This window comes from Leuresthes tenuis, unplaced genomic scaffold (assembly GCF_036924035.1).
Source record: "Leuresthes tenuis unplaced genomic scaffold, fLeuTen1.0.hap1 SCAF_5, whole genome shotgun sequence".
NCBI classification, from domain to species: Eukaryota; Metazoa; Chordata; class Actinopteri; order Atheriniformes; family Atherinopsidae; genus Leuresthes; species Leuresthes tenuis.
Window position 1 is genome coordinate 18,049,196 of NW_027325359.1, and position 21,080 is coordinate 18,070,275.

At 39.8% G+C, this 21,080-nt stretch overlaps 2 protein-coding genes across 4 annotated transcripts in view; one reads left to right on the forward strand and one right to left on the reverse strand.

Moving 5' to 3' along the window:
- Positions 1-3,407: 3,407 nt before the first annotated feature.
- Positions 3,408-7,291, reverse strand: cunh11orf58 (chromosome unknown C11orf58 homolog). Its single transcript, XM_072386372.1, has 5 exons — positions 7,111-7,291; positions 5,560-5,643; positions 5,400-5,460; positions 5,067-5,176; positions 3,408-4,189 (listed from the first exon to the last, which is right to left on the reverse strand). Exons 1-5 carry the CDS (start codon positions 7,162-7,164, stop codon positions 3,965-3,967), a joined length of 534 nt encoding a protein of 177 aa, XP_072242473.1. The 5' UTR covers positions 7,165-7,291; the 3' UTR covers positions 3,408-3,964.
- A 2,331-nt stretch (positions 7,292-9,622) lies between these two features.
- LOC140307469 (transcription factor SOX-6-like) overlaps positions 9,623-21,080 on the forward strand; it is a 114,241-nt gene continuing 102,783 nt past the window's right edge. For 2 of the 3 annotated variants that reach the window (XM_072386373.1, XM_072386374.1), the window contains exon 1: positions 9,623-10,012. The gene's annotated coding sequence lies outside the window, so the exon portion shown is untranslated. The remainder of the gene's footprint in view (positions 10,013-21,080) is intronic. The other variant, XM_072386375.1, reaches the window with a different exon arrangement.

Below are 21,080 nucleotides of genomic sequence, written 5' to 3' on the forward strand. Positions count from 1 at the left end.
TGTCTGCTCAGGATCGGGATACATTCTGAAAGCACGTGACTCTGTGGTATTCAGCCCTGTCGGGTGATCGCAAAGATCCGAACTGGGCTTAAGTAACAATTGCAAAAACTACTTTTTGACCCGTGCACTTTAAAAGACCATAATTATTCGCATTCATCGATTATTCAGTTACTTTTTTTCTCCCTGTGCTGGCATTGACTAAAGAAGCAAAACCATCCTTGTTGATTTGAACAGTTTCCAACAGGCAGGCTTTTTAAATAGTTAATATTTTCAATATATATCATATATTGTATTATCCATGCTATAATATATAATATAGTCAATGTTTTTTTCTTAGTTTTCTAAATAAATCTTACATGCACCTATTCCTAGTCGTGCAAAAGTCCCTCTTTAATTCCTAACTGTTCATCTTACTTATTTATGATCAAATGCACCTGATCAAACGTCAGGTGTTTCATTTTACACATCAGTAAGATCATGTTTCATCACTTTAATGAATATGTGTGGTGCTGTATTATCCCTTTGCCAGAAATAATAACCTCCTTCTATAGTTAAGTAAAGATGTACGGTAAAAATGTGGGGTTATGTACACCTTTTGCAGCATTTACAGCTACAAGTCTCTTGGAGTATGACTCCGTGAGTTTGCCACATGTAGCCACTGGGAATTTTTGCCCATTCTTCCAAACCAATATGTTCCAGCTCCCTCAGGTTGGATGGGCTGTGCTGGTTCACAAAAAATTTTTGAAGTCATGCCACAATTTCTCAGTTGGATTGAGGTCTGCACTTTTAAAGGGATATTCCAGTCAGTATTGGAATATTCAATTCCGACCAGTTTCCCCGTCCCTGTCGCTGAAAAACATACCACAGCATGGTGCCAGCACCCCCATGCTTCACTGTGGGGATGGTGTTCTTAGGATGATGACAGGTGTTGGGTTTGCACCAGATGCAATCTTTGGGTTGATGGCCAAAACGTTCAAATTTATTCTCATCTGACCAGGGGACCTTCTTCCACATGTGAGGCAAGTCTCCCACATTCACTTTGGCATTTTTTCTGGAAGCAATAGGTTTTTTCTGGCTGCTTTTCTGTAAAGCCCAGTTCTGTGAGGTGTAACGGTTTATAGCGGTCCTGGGGACAGGTCTCATATCTTCAGGATTGCATTTGGTCTCTCTGTTAAATGTCATTCTTTCCCAGTCTGTGAGTGTTGGCGGATGACCCTCTTTAACCATGGCGCTGTATTATTTTCTTTGTTTGATTTTTATGGTGCTCCATGGGATCATCAAAGTTTTGGAAATATTTTTTACAGCCGAACCCTGGTTTGTATTTCTCTACAGCTTCATCACTGACCTATTTGGAGAGATGCATGTTCCTCATGGTATCCCTTTCTTAGTTGTGTTGCAGACTCTGGGGCCTTTCAGAAAAGGTGTACATATACTGAGGTCATGTGACAGTTTGATTACACACAGGTGGACCTTATTTCAATTTAATAATATTATTATTATGCGACTTCTTAAGGTAAACCACTTCACATAACCAATTTGGACAATTTTTTGCAGAATAATTTTGATCGCCAGTTTATGTCAGACATTCTTTCACACACATTAATAATAGAGAAGTTTTCTCTCTCTTTGCTTAAGATGGGGGGGGGATTCTGTATCTGTATCTCCTTCCAACTTTATTAAGAGTTCACCACAGTTATTAGGCACGATCTGAAATATGCAAAAGAAATAAAACAGGGGACGTCATTTAGGCTACACAGATGTAGATAGATAGATAGATAAGATAGATTAGATAGATAGATAGTTGTATCCCCCTTCAACTAAAGTAAAGAAAGCAATCTTCGCCATGTTTATTAGAGTAATGAAAGATGATCTGACACGTATGAAATTAAATACACAATGTTTTGACACACATTGTTAATTTTAGGAGGACACTATTTCTGACAGAAAGAAAATAAAGCCAGAAACGCTTTTCCTAATACATAAAGGAGATTAATTAATCTACAGATGTATAAAGTATATTAAAAATGATCTGGATTATGTGCAAAATAAAACATTTTGTGTTTAAAAACACACTGCACATTATAGAGAAGGGGTAGGAATGATGCCAGACTGGGACCAGAACTATGAAGCAGGATTAGTGGCTAAAAAATGTAAATACAGGTATCCGAGAGCTGGGTTACTTCTTACCAGGTTGTATCGTCATGGTAACTATATCTGGGAACCACACCTGCCTTGGAGCGGATAAGAGAGTGATGCACATAAAATCACTGCCTCTCTTAGTGCCAATCACTTCTCTTAGAAAATGAGTCTGTCCATCTGTGACTGGAATCAAAACAGACTTTTAAAGATTAGACTTTAGATCATCACTGAAATATGAAAGAATTCTCACTGCTCAGCGAGATCTCCATTGTTAGGGTTAGTTAAACCAGATCAGCCAAAGGGGCCCTCGTTGAACTTGCTTCATTGTCGAAGCCCAAGTTCAGTGGTCATAATAAACCACTTGGTGTTTGAACAGATTGGGCTTAATAAAGAGAGGATGCGACAGACTACACGAATGCATGTCCGTATGCAACTCTCTGACGCCTCAAAAGTGCTTTAAATGCAATGCAGGAGGCTAAAAGTGCATCTTACTGTTGCAGTTGGTGTTCTCAGCCTGGTTGCATGCATTTTGCAACAAGCATGAAATGACTTTGCAAATCCCCACTGATAGAAAAACCCTCAAACAATTGAAAAAACGAAATCTTTTTCCATTTACATGGGTGAAATTGAAGAGTATGGCTCCACTAATAGTGAATGAATCGATGTGCGCTCCCGTGGATAGGGGAGACACCTCCTATCAGGGATAACCATCTAGGCAAAACAATCCCACACCACAGTGGGGCTTCACGAGCTGCCAGCTTCAGCTACCACGAAAAACAACAAGGCTGTGTGTAAAAGCTGGAAGATGACTGCAGATATATAAAGTAAAGCCAGTCTGAAAGCGCCTTTACTCTTGAAAAAAAACAAACAAAAAAAACAATAGGTGGCCCCACCTCTGATTGATTGCAAAAAACCTTGTTTGTTTCAGGTGTTCAGTTCAATTTGATGTTCAGTGTGTGAACCTATTGTTCTCTTTAGAGTAAAATAATGCTTCATTGCTAGACTGGGAAATGTTCTGCACTTAACCTTGGCCAGGTTCAGAAAGCACCGAAATTGTGTTTAAGCTGCCATGCATCACAAAAGCCCCACACTTTGCATTATTATTGAACAACCCGTTCTATCACCTGAGCCACGGCTACTCATAGCACCTATAAAGCTATATGGACATGCTTAGTGTGCAGGAGCTCTCAAAAACCAAGATGGCGACGGCAAAAATGCTAAATTCCAAGAATTCAAAATGGATGCATAAACCAGAAGGTAACATGATTGTGGCCACATCCATCTTTTATATATCATCCATATGAAAAGCACAGATGTTTCTCAGTGTTCCTTCCTCTCTTTTCCACACTAGAAAATACTAAAAACAACAATATATTTGTATACAACATCAACTAGCAAACCTTACAATTCTCACCTGTTTTTTCTTTTTTTTATTGGTTTTCAAAATAGAAATGACAAAAGTCACAATGTCTACACCAATCATGCTTAATGGCAAGTCATCTTGTTTCATCCAACACAATTCAAGGCAGATGTAATGACTAAAAGTGTTCAGACAAAATAAAAACCGGATCATTTGCCTCTCAACGTCAGTTAACGCCTCGCAGTCAAAAACAAGGTTTCCAGCCTGGAGGCTCCATTCTTTCACAACATGCACAGCAGAATGCATCTCAACAGTGAGCTCTGGAGGGTACATCTCTACACAGAAAAAAAATGACAAAAATGATAGGAGAAAGCTTACAGTTAAACAAACAACAAAAAAAATAAATCAAACTGTCCAAATTTGTAAATTACTAAAACTAATCCCTGCCTTGCTGCACCCTCAGCCCTACGCTGATTTCACAAAGGCCATTTTGTAGTCGTGTTTCCGCTCGTCGACCGCACTGTCTGAGCCGGACTTGGCCGGCTCTGGTGTTTTTTCCTTTGGACTGGAATCGCAGTCTTTGTTCTGAGCTTCTGTGGGACCTTCTTCCCTGGTGGACTTCTCTGGCTTCGCTTCTTCTGTCTGACTGTCCACTGGTGGTGAGGGGATCAACTCTGGCTCTGGCTCAGGCTGTGGACAAGAGAACAAAAATGATGATTTTCTCCTAAAACTTCTGTCCACACATGGACTTTGTCAGAAGGACAACATAAAACCCTAGTAAGCAGTTGGTTTTTGACACTGCTGTAAGAATCAACCTAAAATCTAAGGGGGGTAGGTTCACCTCACGAACCCATTCAACATAGCAGAATGGTGCATGCCACATGGTAACTTTGTTTAGAAATAATTAGGAGTGCCAACTTTCTTCTTTTGTGCAGAAAGGAGTGTAGTATTTTTAATTCAAAAACCTGCATTGCTTCAGATGGATGATCTAAAGCCCACTGTTTTTATTTATGCATTTGAATTTTGACCAGTGAACCCTGTTAAGTACTGTATATTAACTCTACACTATGTACACTTACCTTGAAGCAAACATCCACCATATTTGCACATAGTGGACTTGTATGAATACTGAAATCAGTATTATTTTTAACTGAATATGAGAATGGTTTAGAATGAGTTCTGAAGTGAATCAGGACACCAAGAATCAGAACTGAATCATGACATTGATTCATAAGCCTTGCATGAGGCCTGTGGATGTGATATCCATAGTTTATCTGCTGACTGGATAAAAGTTAGCTACAGCTAAGAGTGGGACGGTGACAAAAGACTTCATTACAAAGAGGATGAAGCGTGAAAAACATTAACAAGGAAGGTGAAAAGCACAGAAATCCCTTTACACTTCACATTTCTAGAATTTTGCACACCGTCTCTTCAATCTTTTCTGCAGCCAGTAAAGCTAAAGGATCAACAACAGCAAGAACACAAGCAAGAGAACCCTACACTTCAAGAGCATTCCTCATATTTTTCAGACTACCTCCAAGTGGCAGGAACACTTTCTTTTTCTCACCTCACTGAATCCCAGACCACAGTGTCTCCGATTCCGACCCGACAGCTTTCCATCCATGCCCTGCTGGTACTGCATCTCCAGCTCCTGGTTGATCTTCCTATCTTCCTGCCCTGCAGAGGAGACACCAGTCACAACAGGCACATCCAGCCATTACAGATCTATCCAAACATGGATAGATCTGCATGGCCGATGTGTAGTGGGGGAGCCAGGTTAATTGCACTGGGCGTACGGACGTTGCAGCATGGGTACGTGGAGCGGCACATTAGTTTGAACGGGTTCTGTGTTTGCGGACCAATTGCCACATTTCACTAATCCTAAAACAAAGAAGCTTACCAGTTCGGAAGTGGGACGTTGACTTGTGGTCACCGATGACAAGGCGGCCAGTGTGTTCCTTCTGAAAAACAGAAACAATCATTAACTGTCACAACTACTGCCAACAACAAGCTAGAAAAGTGAAAACTAAAACGATAAAAAAAAAATACATGGAACAAACCTTGCTTGCACCCATCAACCGTAAAAACTTTTGCCTTCTCTCATCGCTTCCCAAATCAGCAGATGACCACTGAGTAGATCCATCCTGCCAAGTAAAAAACATTTTACGTTTTATTAACAACTTTTATTCTAAAGAAAGCCATAAAAGGCTGTTTCTAACAGGGCAAGCCATCTCTGTACTTAGGTGGGGAACAGCAACAACTATAAAGCAGCCTTGATTCCTGCAGTTACTTATTTTGAGCAGATCATTTAAACCTAGATATTCTAGATATTTCATATTTCAACAAGTTCATGTAATTTGTTGATATACTTCTATTTTTTTCCATTTAAAAGCTGAAACACATTACAAGAAAAGTTGTGACAAAGGCTTTATATGAAAGGTGTAACAAGAAAAGTAGAAATGATGCTCCTATTTTCAGTTAGGAGTGCCACCAAAAATGACTTTAAAACATCACTTTCTTATCTTTATCTTTACTGCATTACTAAGAAATAAATGCTTTGGTATTAAAACAGACAATTCACAGAAATGATCAAACTTGTCTTATTTCAAAGGAAATAAATTGCACAGAATCTAGCCCCACTTTGTCCGAGCAGTCACTTCATGTAAGAGGGTTACTTTTTGAAAAACAAACCCATTAAGTTGGCAACAATGATAAGAAGTTATGAGCAAGAACAACTCAGTGTGTCTGTGACAAACACAGAGTGAAAAGTTAGAGAGATGCAAGCACCACCAGGCCAAATACACACAGGCAGCTTTACACGGGACATACACGGCATTAGATTATGTCAGTACAAATGGTGCGGTCTGATTGTTGGATGTTCCGAATTTTACCGTCAATTAAGTCTCTTCTGCAGACGGATTAATTTGTTTCAGCTTTTAAGAAGCTGTCGACAGACCAGCTGCTGTTCACAATGGTTTATCTTTAAATTCGGAGGATTAACAACCAAGTTAACCCCACTTATCTTTACCTTATAAACTGTGTGACAGTTTCAGGTTGGAAGATCTTTCCCTATCGATTCGATTTTTTTCTGGATGCTCCATTCTTTTGAAAAATACGCTAAAGTTTAGTGAAGTGAAATAAAAAACAAAACGAAAAGTGTTACAGGTGTGAAATGCAAAATGTGTGTCAATATGGATCAATAACGTTTTAGTTTTACACAGTAGCTGTTATTTGACTTAATATTGCCTATTTATATTACAGAATACACGGATCTTAGCACAGGGAGATAACTTGTGCTCTAATAATTACTCCTAAACATTCTGACAAAATATTTTTTCTTCACGAAAAATTATTAAACGTGCTGTAATTTAACCTGAATTCATCACCTGATTCATTGCTACGTGTGACAGTGACGTGTATAATGTATGCAAAAGGGTTTTAAGTAAGCCTTAAAAGGTGGATAACTTTTTTTGGGACTGCAGCACGGTCAGGTTTCACGATAAAACTTACGAATACAAACCGTTGGCTAACGGGCTAACACCACGCTAATCATGTTTAAATATTTAATGTCTTTCCCAAATATCAATATCACTTTTTATTATGTCACTTACATCAGCGGGAGAAGCGGGTCTTTTTGTGCCGTGCTTATCCTGTGGAGAGCTCATTATAAATTACGGCTTTTGTTAAAATGTCGACAAAAATCTCATGCCACCTAGCAGAAGCTAGCTGAATTTGTCAACAATTCGCACTCTTTCCAACGCCACTTCCCGTCCCATCTTCTTCTACGGTTCTGTTACAGTAAGCGACTGTAACTCTGTGCTGCCACCTCTTGGAGGTATTTATTACTTCACTCTTACGACGAAACATTCCAGACAAACACAGTTTGGTCAAGCACTAGTGAGTCCTGAGATTTGGAGCTAATTGGCATCCATAAAGACTTATTGAGAACCAATTGGGAAGAAAAGTCAGAAATACCCATTTTCGTGTTTATTTCACAACATTTTGTCTTTGAACATTCATATAAACAACTGAAAATTTAGACAAATGGAAGTATACCTTAGAATTCATATTCATGAAATAAAATTAAAAAAAATCAGAAAAATAAACAAACAAATAAATGAATGAGTATTAAATAAATACATAGTCGCGAGGAAGGTTAAGTAATCAACCATGTTTCTTGATGATCAGCTACATAGTGGATTCCAATAAAGCTTGATCCCCATCTTTATTTTTATGTTTCTGCTGGGAGATTTGTTATCGTATCATTTGTCTCGGTTTACATACAATGTTTGACACTAAATTATCAATAATTAGATGAAACCTGATGAGCTTAGCTTTCCATTAGTGTTCATATCGCTCTGGAAATATGAACAAAAATTGTTTCCTCTGCATTTTATCTAAGTTGAAAAAATTTAAAGGAAAAGAAGAATAGAAACATAAACCAAATCCATCCATGATCTGTAAGCGCTTACTCCAAGTCAGGGTCACCCACGGGTCTATCCCAGCTGTTACTGGGTGAGAGGCATGGTACGGTGAGAAAAGCTAGAAAGAAAGATCCTAGTCGGGATGCGAACCAGCAACTACTTGTAAGGATGTTAACCACAACGCCACAGCGCACACTATATCGGGAATTTCGTAATTAAAAAGTTTACCCGATTTATCTGACAGGCACTTTAAAACACACTCGCCAATCAAACTACTTTAGGCCAATTATTTCAAACTCAGTTCTAGCGACATGCATCTGTTGAGGGTTTTTGGCGGAATTCTGTTGAATGGACACTTTTGTCCAGCTTTTCTTTCTTTCTTTTTTTTTTTTTTTTTACTTTTCCAGTGACTCATTTCATTGTGCAGTTTGGCATCAAGGCTGTTTGATCCGTATCAAAGAAACACAAAAATATCACCCCAGTCAAATGACTTCGTTATACTGTAGGTCAGCTCATCTGTCAGTGAATCATAAAGAAAGATGATTTCATTCGGTTTATTTTCTCTGTTGCACGTGTAAACGAGTAAAATGCACTAAATCAATTTATTATTTAAAAACATTTTTTTATTTTTTTTTATCTTTGATGCAGTTCATTTTTGGGGACCGAGATTTCTTATAGCCCTTATATTCAGCCTCATTAACCAAGGGAAATTATGTGTAATAGAAAAATAACTAAATATTGTAATGCCAGATAAGTCACTCAATAATCTAAATACTTAAAACTTAATTCTCCTTTCATGTAGGCATTTATCCATTTCCAAACGCACTGTGGGAACACACTCAGCGGACACTACTCGATGACCCGCACTAAAACCGCCGAAAGGTGGCGTGAGAGTAAACGTAATGAAGAAAAGAGCTCGCGCCTCAGTCAGGACGCTGAAACTTCATTTCTGCAGCGCACGATGGTCGACAAAACAGGAGAACCGTTTGTATTCAACTGATCGCTTTTAACGCGCCTGGAACCAGTTGGCTTTTCGGCACGCGGAGTTCCCTCACTTTCTTGTAATCGCCTTGTTTTCTATAAATCCTTTTTCTTCTCAGTAAATTGAGGGAAGAAAAGTGAACTTTCCAGGCCTCGATATTGGTAGAACTAGACGGGATATTTAGAAAAAGAAAGAAAGAAAATGGATAAATAATCCCTCGATTGTTCTCAAATAAATTTTCATTGCAATTATGACATTAAAAAAAAATCTTTATAAATTGTCATGAATGGCAACCAGTGAGATTATTCCTTGATTTAATATCAAATCAAAAAAGATAAAAAAAACATTTTTTTATTGGCTTGAACGAAAAGCGTGCGTTTTCTCTTTGAGGTGATTTCTGTCACGTAAACAAAACTCCACAGTTACAATGTGTCCAGTCTTCAGTGGAGCTTCTCACCAAGACCGGGTGACTGCGAAACGCACGCACACACGCGTGTTCACAGACTGAATTTAAATGAAACAGAAAATAAAAGGAGGGAAGTAAAAGTAAAATGAGAGAAAGAGAATCAAATGAAACACACCACGGAGAAAAAATAACGTTGCTGTTGTTTCATATGTTCGCGGACAATTGACTTAAAGAAAGTGACACAGACGAGCAGAAAGACAAATAGCCAAGTGAGGGGGAGGGTGTGAGTGAGTGAGTGAGGGAGGGAGGTAGAGGAGGGGTTATCCTGCCTCTGCCTCTTTGCCCGGCAGTGCCCTGCGCTCTCATCAAGCCTCCACATTGTACCGTACGGGAAATAAACCGAAATGACTTTTTTTTTATTTTTTGAAAAAGAATAACATCCGACTGACAGCTTCCCAGGCTCAGCGTCACTTCTGACATTTACGCCGAAGCGTTTGCTTTGACTTTCAGATCCTCGGCGGAGCGCAAACAGAGCAGAGGAGTTACCAAAGTCCCGACACGCTCCAGCGATGGTGACTTTACGCACGGGATTTGAAGGCTGTTTGAACTGACTCCTGTTTCTGTCCCTGTGGTCATCCACTCGCTGACAATCCCTCGAGTTTGCAGGAGAGGCGCAGCGAATGTCGAAGGAGTGAAAGGAGGTAAGAGAAGTCCTGCATCTGCATGAGTGTGGGGAAGCACCGGGACGCGTCCTCCGGGCTGCTTGTTTTGAAAAGTCGGTGCGCACTCCGCTTATCTCCTCTTCCACAACAACAAACAGCGATGACAACAGCAGATTCCGGCTGCATCACTGCGTTTTAACCTCAACTTTAGGGTCAGTGATTAGACTCGTCCTTACGTGACTCAGGTGGTTTAAGAATGTTTAAAAGTTTCTCTTTTCAGATGGATAATCTCAATATGAATTTATGGCTTTTATAACTGACTGTCAGAGAGCATCACTAAAACAAGTTTATGTAAACAATGTATAATAACTCTAACAGCTCATAACTGTCTCTTTCGGCTGTACGCATTTGTTATTCTCTATGACACAGTTGCAAATTAGAAATATGTGTTAATTTCTCTCCACGTGGTTCCGAAATCAGCCTTAAAATGAGCGACACTGTCATATAAAACTTCACTAAAAAGCTCAATTTTGCGCCCCTTTTTGTCCCAATCTGGCAACGGCTTCCAAACAAACAAAATCAGACCAACAAGTATGTGACAGAGCACACAAACATGAACAGAAATGTAACTTCTAAACATTTGTCACTTAATGAATCCCATCTTCTTCCTTTCCTTTAAGAACTCCACACCAAAGGAGGACAATTTAAGGTTTATTTCAAACAGAAAATGATGCAAATAAACCGTGCAACTTTGCATCAACTGTCTGACACGTCACTGTCATTCACTGTTAAAACTGCACGAGAGAATGCATCATTAAGCACTGAGCGCATATACAAAGAAATCCATTAAATTGCAGCTATAATATGAAAAAAAGGGGGGTTAAACGCGCTGGACTTGTCTGTCGAAGCAGCCTTTTAGATTTTAGTTGCAAGATATCAAAGAGCTCCAAAAGTTATCCCATCATAGAGGTGGCCATGATTGCGAACGCCAACAAACCTCTGTGGTAACCGCGCGCGTACCCGACTGGGTGTATATGTTAGCCCGCAGGGAAACAGTGGAGCATTGCACACACACCCATCGCGCACTCATCCCACACATACATGCGCTGGGATACAACAGAGAAGAGAAAAGAGTTGCATCCTCAAGGCCCAAGTTAACTTTCCCCTCTGGAGGTCAGGACGGTTGATCCCAGAAGAATGCGTGAGTCATAAATTAAAATAGACCCGAAAGCGCCATAACACAAATCTATTGAGAGACAATACAGGACAGCGTCCGTGCACAGCGACAGAGCTGAAAAACGAGTCAGTAAGTTTCTATTTTTTTATTTTTTATTTCTCTGCTAGATTTGCCTCGTGTTTGCCCTGCATGGTTACATTTTAAGTGTCACTGCGCTTTGACAGCCGCGCAGCCTATGAGCGGCAGTGCTGGTTAAGTGCGAAGTTAACTGCGGGTGTTTGAACTTGAGCCATGCGTGCAGAAGCTGTTTGTAATCCCCATGATCGTCCAGCCTCTCAGCCCGGACAATCAGCTTCTCCCCCGTGAAAAGGCTGGCCTCGAGTGCACGGTGATGATGGGACAGGGGGTACAGGAGGACAAGCAGCTGCTTCGGAAAGAGCGATAAAGCCACTTCAGGGTGTTCCCCATATTTAAAGCCACGCTACACCTCCGAGATAAGCCTCTGCCGCCCGCAGATAAGAAGCTTTCAGAGTAAAAGAGCGAGAGAGTGGTCACACACGCATGACAAAAAACGAGCTTGAAAAAACACCAAAGAGGAAACGCAATGTCCGGATAAGTGTTTCAGTGATTTCTGAGTAAGTGATATCGCCATTTTAATCACTTTGGAAGTTCAATCAGAATGCGCAATCTTCCAGGATTACGTTGAATTGTTTTTAACTCGTCGTCTTTTTCTTTTTCTTTTTAACTGCACATCAAATCTCTCCTCTGTTCAGAGTCAGAACTGCCCGGGTTGACAGATCCTCTCCAGTAGCCAGTTCGGGCCTGCCCGCACCGGCCCGCGCAGTAAATCACAATTTCCAACAAGTACTTTAATTGTTTGGAGTCTGGCAGAACAATTTATAGACCCCCCTCCCCTCTCTTGTAAGTGAGAGTGTCTGTCTGAAAAACAATCCGTGCAGGGGGGTTCGCTGAAGTTGATCTCCTATGGCATTTTGTTTTGAGCAGGTGCTGCGGGTTGTCCTTCCCTCATAAGGTAAAGTGGCATTAGAGTGTCCAAATGGCAGACTTATATATAGGCTGCCAATTCAGCACATTGTCCCGGGCTGCATGGCTGCGCTCTCTGCGCTGTCTGGGGGAGACCTGCAGCTCTTTTTTGTTTTTCGTTTCTTTTCTTTTTTGCCCCTCTTCTTCCTCTGTGGGAAGCAGCACGTGACAACAAAACTGAAAACATCGGACAGCCCCTGCGTGGTGCATTATGATTCTGTCGGCCACACGATGTTATGAACTGTGCGTAAAATCTCCCTCACATCTGGAGAAATTCTGCACTTATTATCATCAGAAAAAAATCAAATGACTTGAAAGATTAACATGGGTCAGATCCTGCAAATTTACCCAATCGTTTGATGATAAAATCAATATAAAATTAAATTTTGGGGACCTCCGTTTTCACAGATAATGCTTTTATTCTATTCTGTGAGTGTCTCATTTGATCTAAGTGGCTTTTTTTTGGTTACACTCTGCTTCTCAAAAATGATTCTTCTCGTGCTCTTTTCCAGAATCCACACAAGTTTAGCTATTAAAATAAAAAAAAAATCACGAACCATCTCTGGAAATATCAATTTCAGTATATTTTTCTTTGCTGCAATATTGAGTTTTGAAAATGTTCACGCTGTTGTTAATCCAATGAAAGGCTAACCTCTGGGATTTAATTCTTAGTAAATAAAGCCATTTCTCTGCTATTATTCCATTATCCCACATGCACTCACTAAGACATTGAGAGTCATTTTCCTGCAGTCTGATGCAGTGGGGCTCTTCAGCAGCAGACAGGGAATGAAAGCAGTAGAAATCAAGACATCTGACAGCAGCAAGAAAGATGGAGTTAGAGAAAGAGAGAGAAAAGCACTGAAATCTTGGCTTTTATCAGATGCTCAGTACTACCTGATGAAAAGAAGAAACCTGACTTCATCACCGTTATGTTTGCAGCACTGTTGTTTTTATCTCTCCTGCATTTTGAGCTCCACATCTATCTTCCAGTCTGACCACGGTGTTGCAGACTTAAGTTTTCCCAGATGTTGTTTTTGTGAGGATGTCATTCACCTTCGTCGCAAAAACCTCCAATCCACCATTTTAAGCTTGTGGCTGATCCAGAGAGTCTTAATTATTTGTTGTTGGGCTCTTTGAAAAAGACACCAGCCCCCAAATTGGACATGTGTTGTACAAACACAAATTAAACATTTAGCCCTAAGTATTTCTCCCTGGATCCTAAGTGCACATTAGTCAGCCTATACTTATCTCTGGCCCAACGGCACACCCAAATTGCAATGTTGCTGCTGGAAAAGAAAGGTTGGGGCCTCGGAGAATGAGCACTTGAAGCATGCCGGAAGATGCATGTATGTTTTTCAACCACAACTCGAGCTTAGGTGTGTTTGTACAGCACAATGTGTGTGTGTGTGTGTGTGTGTGTGTGTGCGTTTGTACACTATTACATCTTTTGTGTTTTTATGAGCGTTGACAAAGAAATCTTACAAATGTGGGACTAATTGTGTGCTCACTCTGGTTCTATGGTGCTTTTACATGTACACACATACTGTGCACGGGACATGCGTGCATGTCCTTCTGTGCAGTCAGATGTGTATTGCATAAAAACGTTTCTCTGAGCATCATATGGCACGTCCTTGTTATAGATGTCTGCACTGAGTGGCCTTTCTGTCTGCATGTGTGCCTGTGAGTGTGTTTCCTGCTGGGTGGACGTGTTGCTCTGTGGATCCCTCCTCTGTTCTCCGACAACACACATCCTTGGAAACAGCTTCCTCATTTTCTCCCAGAGTGGAGAAAACAGGCCTCCGTCTTCATTGACCTCTCCCCCTCTTTTTTTTTATGGTAGTAACCTTTCCTTTCTGCCGCACATTTTCCAGCACCTGCTCCCCACCATTCTGTTTCAAAGCTTAGAATAAGAGCTTACTTGACACACCAGATCCTCATGACACTAGCATGTCCTCTGCACACACACACATGCACATCCACTCTTTTGTCCTTTTCATTTCTCTGCTTTACATACAGTATTTAGTCTTTGTTTGACATCATTCTCTGGCTCACAGTAGCTTGAGGAAATAAAGTTGACCCTTTTTTAAGCTATTTTCGCTCTGCCTTTTCTCTCTTTATGAATCAGGGCACTTCACTTCACCTTCCGATAAATGCAACATTAACAATGGTTTTCATATATCTGCAAAGGACTGAGTTAGATTATTAATGTTTAGCTCACACTAGTGCTTTTAACAAGCAACTGTTGCACTGGTAACACAACCTGCATACAGAGAAAACATAAAAACGCTCGTATCCACATTCAGCATAAACAATATTTTTTATTCTTCATATCAAGATCATCTGGACTGAAAGTTGTGCCTAACGTGCTTTTTGTGTTTTCCTTTTTGTTTGTTACACGGCATGGCAACCTGCGGCATCGCTACTTCTGCCCTCATGCTTTTTTCTCAAGTGGAAAAACGCTTCATCGCCCTCCCCACCGACACACAGCACAAAGAGCTGCCATCATTCTCTGTCGTGTTGAAAGTCCTTCTTGAAAATGTAGCAACTGAATAACTGAAGTAACATTAAATCAAAAAGTCCTGGAAGGCACTGGACAAATCCAACTCACGGCATGCTGTGTGCACACATATACAAGGCAGAGCAGGTTGGAATTTTCCTTTAATGCTGAAGTATTTTTGCCAGGTCAGGGTTTGTTTATGTATTCTTGGAGGAAGCAACTGTCATTCTGAATTACATGCACACAAAAAAAAGAAAGAACCAAAGAAAAAAGAACCTGCGTGGCCACACTGAATTCTTCAGTATTTCAAGCACCCTGAAACATTTTCACATTGATCTGAATGCCATAGGAACATTTCCCAAAAGCACATTCATGATGTCTTAAGTAGAACACAAAAAGGAGAGAAAGAATACAGCTATAGATAAGTTTATCTGACCTACAATTATGTGAAAAATGGCCAGGTGCTGATAGACCTAACTCCTGGCAGATAGAATGGTTTTGTTTTCTCAGTCTGATTGGTGAATGTTAACCTTTGTCTGATTATTTCCACAGAAGATGCATATAACATTTGGAAAAATGAAATAAAATAAAAATGTATTTAGATTCTCTCATGCTGCATACAAAAGAGGCTTGCTTTCCTGTGGTTTGCTTATGTAAATCCCATCTCTATAACTTCATTGTTTCACTTTAAAGGGGCCGATTCATTGTAAAAATGAATAATTCTCCCTTTTTTAGTGTCCGGTACTTTAAACCAACCTCCTAAGACACAGCTGCCAACAGGAAATATTTAAAAAAAAAAATAATTTCTGGAAAAAACATTTGCCACTCTTGTTTCTCTATTAATTCATGCACATAAATTACAGGATTTCAGTGCTTTGGTCAGTCTCCTTGGACTAGCCAATCAGGTTGCAGACTTTTTGTATTTCTACAAAGAGCAGACAGTGACCAGGTGACTGACACAAGTGCTCCAATGAGTCTTTTTCTGTCAGTCAGCAGACACAGTCTTGGATTGCAACAGAAGCAGATGCTTTGGCAATTACTCTGCCCCTGATGATTTAACAGAAAAAGGCCATTACATACGAGCGTGTCTCTATGCTCAGACAGTTTTCAATCCCTCCTCCATCCACTTTGATTCAGTCTCTCCTGCTTTTACTCTTAGCATGCCTTCTTTTCTTTATGGATTACATCGAACGCATTCAAACTGAAGGCAGAAGAAATCCAAGATCAGATGGTGACGGCTGATGACCATAAACTCGGTCCAGATCAATAGACAGCTAGAGCGCAAATGTCAGCGTGTAATCCTAAACTTCTGCGGTAGCCATTTAAATTTTTATGTCAAATAAGGACTGAGAAAAGAAGATTAGATAGAAAAACAGATAAAATAGTGGAACTTGTTGGACTTCTCCTGACATGAGACTCGTGTGTTCTTGCTGATCTTTTTTTGAGCCACTGGATCTAATCGAATAGCCTTTTCTGTTTATGAACGCTCCAGAATGAAATGACCCAGAAGTAGCCTGCTTGAATTCTCTAAATACAAATTGCTTCTTTAGTATCTCCTTTAGCATAGGACTAATCTTTTTGAAAGGAAGAGAGACCATTTTGTGCTCTCACTTATTTATCATGACTGGGATTCATGCACATGAATATAAGGATTAAATGTTGAAAGTGAGACATATTAACTATTTCACATAAAAAAATTAATTATTTTTAATAAGATGAGCAACACAACTTTATCTTAATCTGCTTACCGCCACCCCCTCCTCAGTTAACAACAGTCTTGTCCCATTCTTGTTTGATTTAGGATTCCAGCTGCTCAGCAGTACTGGGTCTTCTTTGTTGTTTTTAGTATTTCATGATGCACCAAATATTTTTGGTTGGTGAAAGGTCTGGACTGCAGGCAGGTCAGTCCGGCACTCATTTGCTGTGAAGTCGAGCTGTTAAAATAGTTGCAGTATGTGGTTTAACATTGTCTTGCTGAGACATGCAAGGCCTTCCCTGATGCTGTCTGGAAGGAAGCACAGGTTTGATCTAAAATCTTTATAAAACTTGATGATGCTTTTCCAGATGTGCAAGTTGCCAGTTCCATAGTCACTAATGCACTCCCATACCATTAGCGATACAGGCTTTTGAACTGAGTCCTGACATTAAGCCAAATAGTCCCTTGTCTCCTTAGTTTGGAGGGCGTGCCGTACATTGTTTCCAAAAAAAATTATTTCTCAAATTTTGATTTGTATGACAAGAGAACAGTTTTTCACTTTCCCTCAGTCCATTTTAAAAGTGCTTTAGTCCAAAAAAGACAGATGTGTTTCTGGATCTCGTTCAGATTTGGCTTCTTATCTGCATTAGAGCTTTAACCTGCATTTGTGGATGGCACAGTGAACTGTTTTCACTGCCTGATGGCCCAAAGATCATAGGTATCCAATTTTGATTTTCAGCCATGTCACTTGCTGACTGAAACGTCTCCAGATTCTCGTATTATTTTGATGATGTTATGCACTGTAGATTAAGAAATACTCAAAGTCTTTGCAATCTTACATTGAAGAACATGATTCTGAAATTGGTCCACAATTCATAGATTTTTTTGCAGATTATTGATTACTCTGCCTTTATTAACTTCTGAGACTCTGCCTCTCTAACGGGTTCTTTATGTGCCCAACCATCTTACTGGCCTGTTGCCAATGAACCTAATTAGTTACATGTTCCCCCAGCTGTTCACTTTTCTAGTCTTTTGTTGCCCTGTCCCAACTTTTTATATTTGTAATGTGTTGCTGACGACAAATTCAAGATTAGTTAATTTCTTTCATAAAACAGTAAAGTGCTTTACTTTTAACATTTTATATGGTTTCTATGTTCTACTGGGAATTAAGAATTGGTTTATGAGATTTGCAAAAAACTGCATTCTGTTCTTTAATTTTAGAAAACCTTTTTTGGAACTGTGGGTGTATTATGATACCCATGATAGAACTATGATATAATATATCAGATATGATACATCCTCCCTGAAACAACTTGACAAAAAATTATAGAAAGTACCTAAAGATTTTTTGTGGAATATTTAGTTTATAGTTTCACTATTGAATTACCCATAATACAGCTGTAATATGGTCAGATTCTTGTTGCAGTGTGGCAACTCTTTTCCAGAGTCCTAATGAATTTCTCCAACCACATTTCCTTGACATTTTCCAGCAAGGTGAATTAAAAGTGCTTAGGAAAAGCAAAAATATTGAATTCTGCATTCTTTAATAAACTGAAGCTTTTTAAAAAAGCACCCCAATAACTGGAAGATATTCTCTTTTGGATTAACCAAACCCTCAAATGGTGATTGATTTCCAGGGTATTTTCCGAACTGCACAGAAAAGATGACTCATAACTTCTCTTAACGACTCTTAACAATAGTGTACTCAGCATAATGACATATCACAGGTAGTCAATATTGAAATGTGGGTGTTATTGGCAAATATCTCTTGAATGGTTTTGTGCTGCTGGGTGGGGTTTGATATAGAGGACAATGCAAGCACAGTGAGGTTTAGATAGCTGAATGAAAGTGTTTGAAGGTACACTTACCATCTTTTGTTCGTTTGATAGCCGAGCTTGCTGTCTTTGAATTGTCATGGCATATCAACTCCACCCCTGTGGCACTCCCTGACTGTAAAAACAAACAAAAAAATTATTTACACTACATTGTGATGAAAAGTCTGTTGTTGATGTTGCTCAAATTGCTCCCAGGTGATAGACTTGTGAATTTGATACTGTAACTTATACTGGCTTCGACTACACTGAAGGTTTGAGTTTAATTGCTGTGCAAGTTTCTCTCTTCAAGGATTAAAAAGAAAGAGGAAATGTGCTGAAATGTTTGTGGCGAGGAGAAAAAGGCTTGCTGTGCTGTTACTATGAATCTTTCTAGGATTATTTTGATGGAGCTGTTGAAAGTGGCAAATGAGGCTCAGATGGACAAAACAGAACCACACGCTGCACATATGCTTTAGCTAGAACAGTGCAGACATACATGCAAAATATACTTAAACAGTTACATGCAATATAAGGCATACAACACATTTATATTACGTAAGAATAGACAGACCGTACAGCCACACTTAGCCTGCTTTATGTAGTCCAAACCATAGGCCATAAATAAGAGTTTATTTAACTCAGTTTTACTTTAATTCAATAAGCTACCTGATATTTCTGCATTACAATAACAAGATTAGTTATTTGAGATACTTGGAAGACAGAGGCCTAGCTAGAAAAAAACAAGAATAACTGAAGGGGAACCACAAAACAGAACTTGCTAAAGTACTTTTTAAAGGGGTGTTCCAGCAAGTTAGTATGTGGTGGTTGCATATTAAAATATCCATAGTTATATAGCATCTTTTAACCTTATTAGGTTCTGTAAAGTACTGTACAATGTGGGTGTCATTCACTCATTCACATAAACACCCATACAGAGCTTCTTATGATATACTTATATACTATATAGATATAGTCAGTGCTTTTTTCGCAGTGTGGATGGTTCAGAGTCTTCCTCGAGACACCTTGACATGTGGAGGGGTTAGCATCAAAGGATTCCGTTTGGAAGATAATTGAATAATTTAGCCTCAGTTTCAGTCAGGTTATAATGCTTTAATCTTCAGTTAAATCCCTGTAAAAGTTTACAGCTTTTAATCTTCTCCATACCCCAGTGCCATAACAGTAAATCGCTCTAAATGTGTACATTCGATTAGAGTGTGTGAAACAGCTAGTACACAGAAGAAGAAGAAGGAGCCAGTAACAACAGAAAGTAACAGCAAATATAGTGGACATCTCATTTGTAAGAGAAGTAAACTGTGCTTCTTAAACTGAACCGCTTGACCTCTCCAGTTAAACTGTTTCTCCATTGTTTTGTTCTATGACATAACAGAAAAAAACAACGCAAACAAGCCGAAACGGGCCGTATCACCATATATCATAGAAGATTCAGACAATTTTTGATCAATAAATCGATTCCCCTCCCATGCTTGTATACTTGGACTAGATGAGCTATAATCATAGCTTTACACCACTCTGCATGTAGGTGTGCTAAGTGACACCTTCAAGATTATTTACACAGATTTGCACAGAGGTTCCTCCTTCCTCAGTTAATGTTGCTGGAATGCACCTTTAAATTTGTCTTTAAAAGCATTTTATTGTTGCATTCTGATCAGAGTTGTAGTATATTCTCTCCATTTATCAGCTATCTTAAAGAATACTTTCTCTTAGTATTTAGTTGTTTGCTAGCATATTTATGCTGACTTAAACTGTCTTCAGGCATGATAGATTCTTTTCCTTCCTACTCAGAATTTAGTCTCAGTGCTGCTCACTCAGTACACTATTTGTAATTATTAAAAAACAATTAACAAAAACTAAGTTTATGTTCTTAACAGTAAACTGTTTTCTAGACAAATAAGGCACGCCTTTTGAGGAATTGTTGCTCATTTGTTCAGCCAATGGATTTGTCTTACCTACAACAAACTGAAAATGGTCAATAGTCTCTTTAAAGTCTGAACAGAAACTATCTGCATACTGACCTTATGTTTACATTGTTTTTATAGCTCTCTTCTCTGCTCCTGCCATCTATAGAAGTGTCACAGTCCTCTAAAAGATCTAGCCATCTAGCCTTCACTTTACCACTCGTAGTGGTTTGGAGTAATGGGGCGTGGCAGCAGAGTTCAGAGTGCGAGGCCTCTGAAATGATCCTGTGGTCAGGTAGTGATGGCCAGGATAGCATGGTCCCACCCACTGAGCCAAAGCCCGAATCCAATTGGTCTTCGGCCAGCTTGTCTACGCAGGGCGTTGCCATGGCTTCCAGGCTGTAAAGAAGTCTTTAATCGGGCCGTTGTCATCGTGAGACAGTGGTGAGTGTTTGGGCTGGCAGTAGCGAGAATGAAGGAGGCTGGATGTGGACTGTGTGCCTCAGAATAGAAAAATACCACTTCATGGCTCTGAAAGCAGCACATCGTCGTGAATTACATAAAATCAGGTTCACCCTGTAGGCCATGAACGCACGTTCACGGCCATGAAGCTGACAAGCCCCTGGCTTTTACCTATTTGTATATGGCATGCTATGTTCTGTATATGCTGCTGGGTTAGCAGAAGTACGGTGGGTGGTGCTCAGTGATGTGAGGAGTGGTGCGGGCTCGAGTGTCCAGCTGACTGTGCTCAGACCTCAGGTTTCCTCCAACACACTCAAGATGATCGGACAGACAGCAGTATCGTGGCCTGTTGACATTTGCTCCAGACGGGGTCACTGACAAGAACAAACAAGATATGCTTAATGGTAGCAGCACTGTGTGTGTGAGTTTTTCTGGTGGGAGCCATTGGTATAGCGTTATGGGCCCTTCATAAACCGCACTTCTTGTATCTGCATCTGTTCT

Coding starts and splice junctions, on each gene's coding strand:
- cunh11orf58 (XM_072386372.1), bottom strand. CDS start 7,164: ATGAGCTCTCCACAGGATAAGCACGGCACAAAAAGACCCGCTTCTCCC. Junction 5,644..7,110: donor GACCCGCTTCTCCCGCTGAT/GTAAGTGACATA, acceptor TTTACTTGGCAG/GATGGATCTACTCAGTGGTC. Junction 4,190..5,066: donor GTGGTCTGGGATTCAGTGAG/GTGAGAAAAAGA, acceptor TCTTGTCCACAG/CCTGAGCCAGAGCCAGAGTT.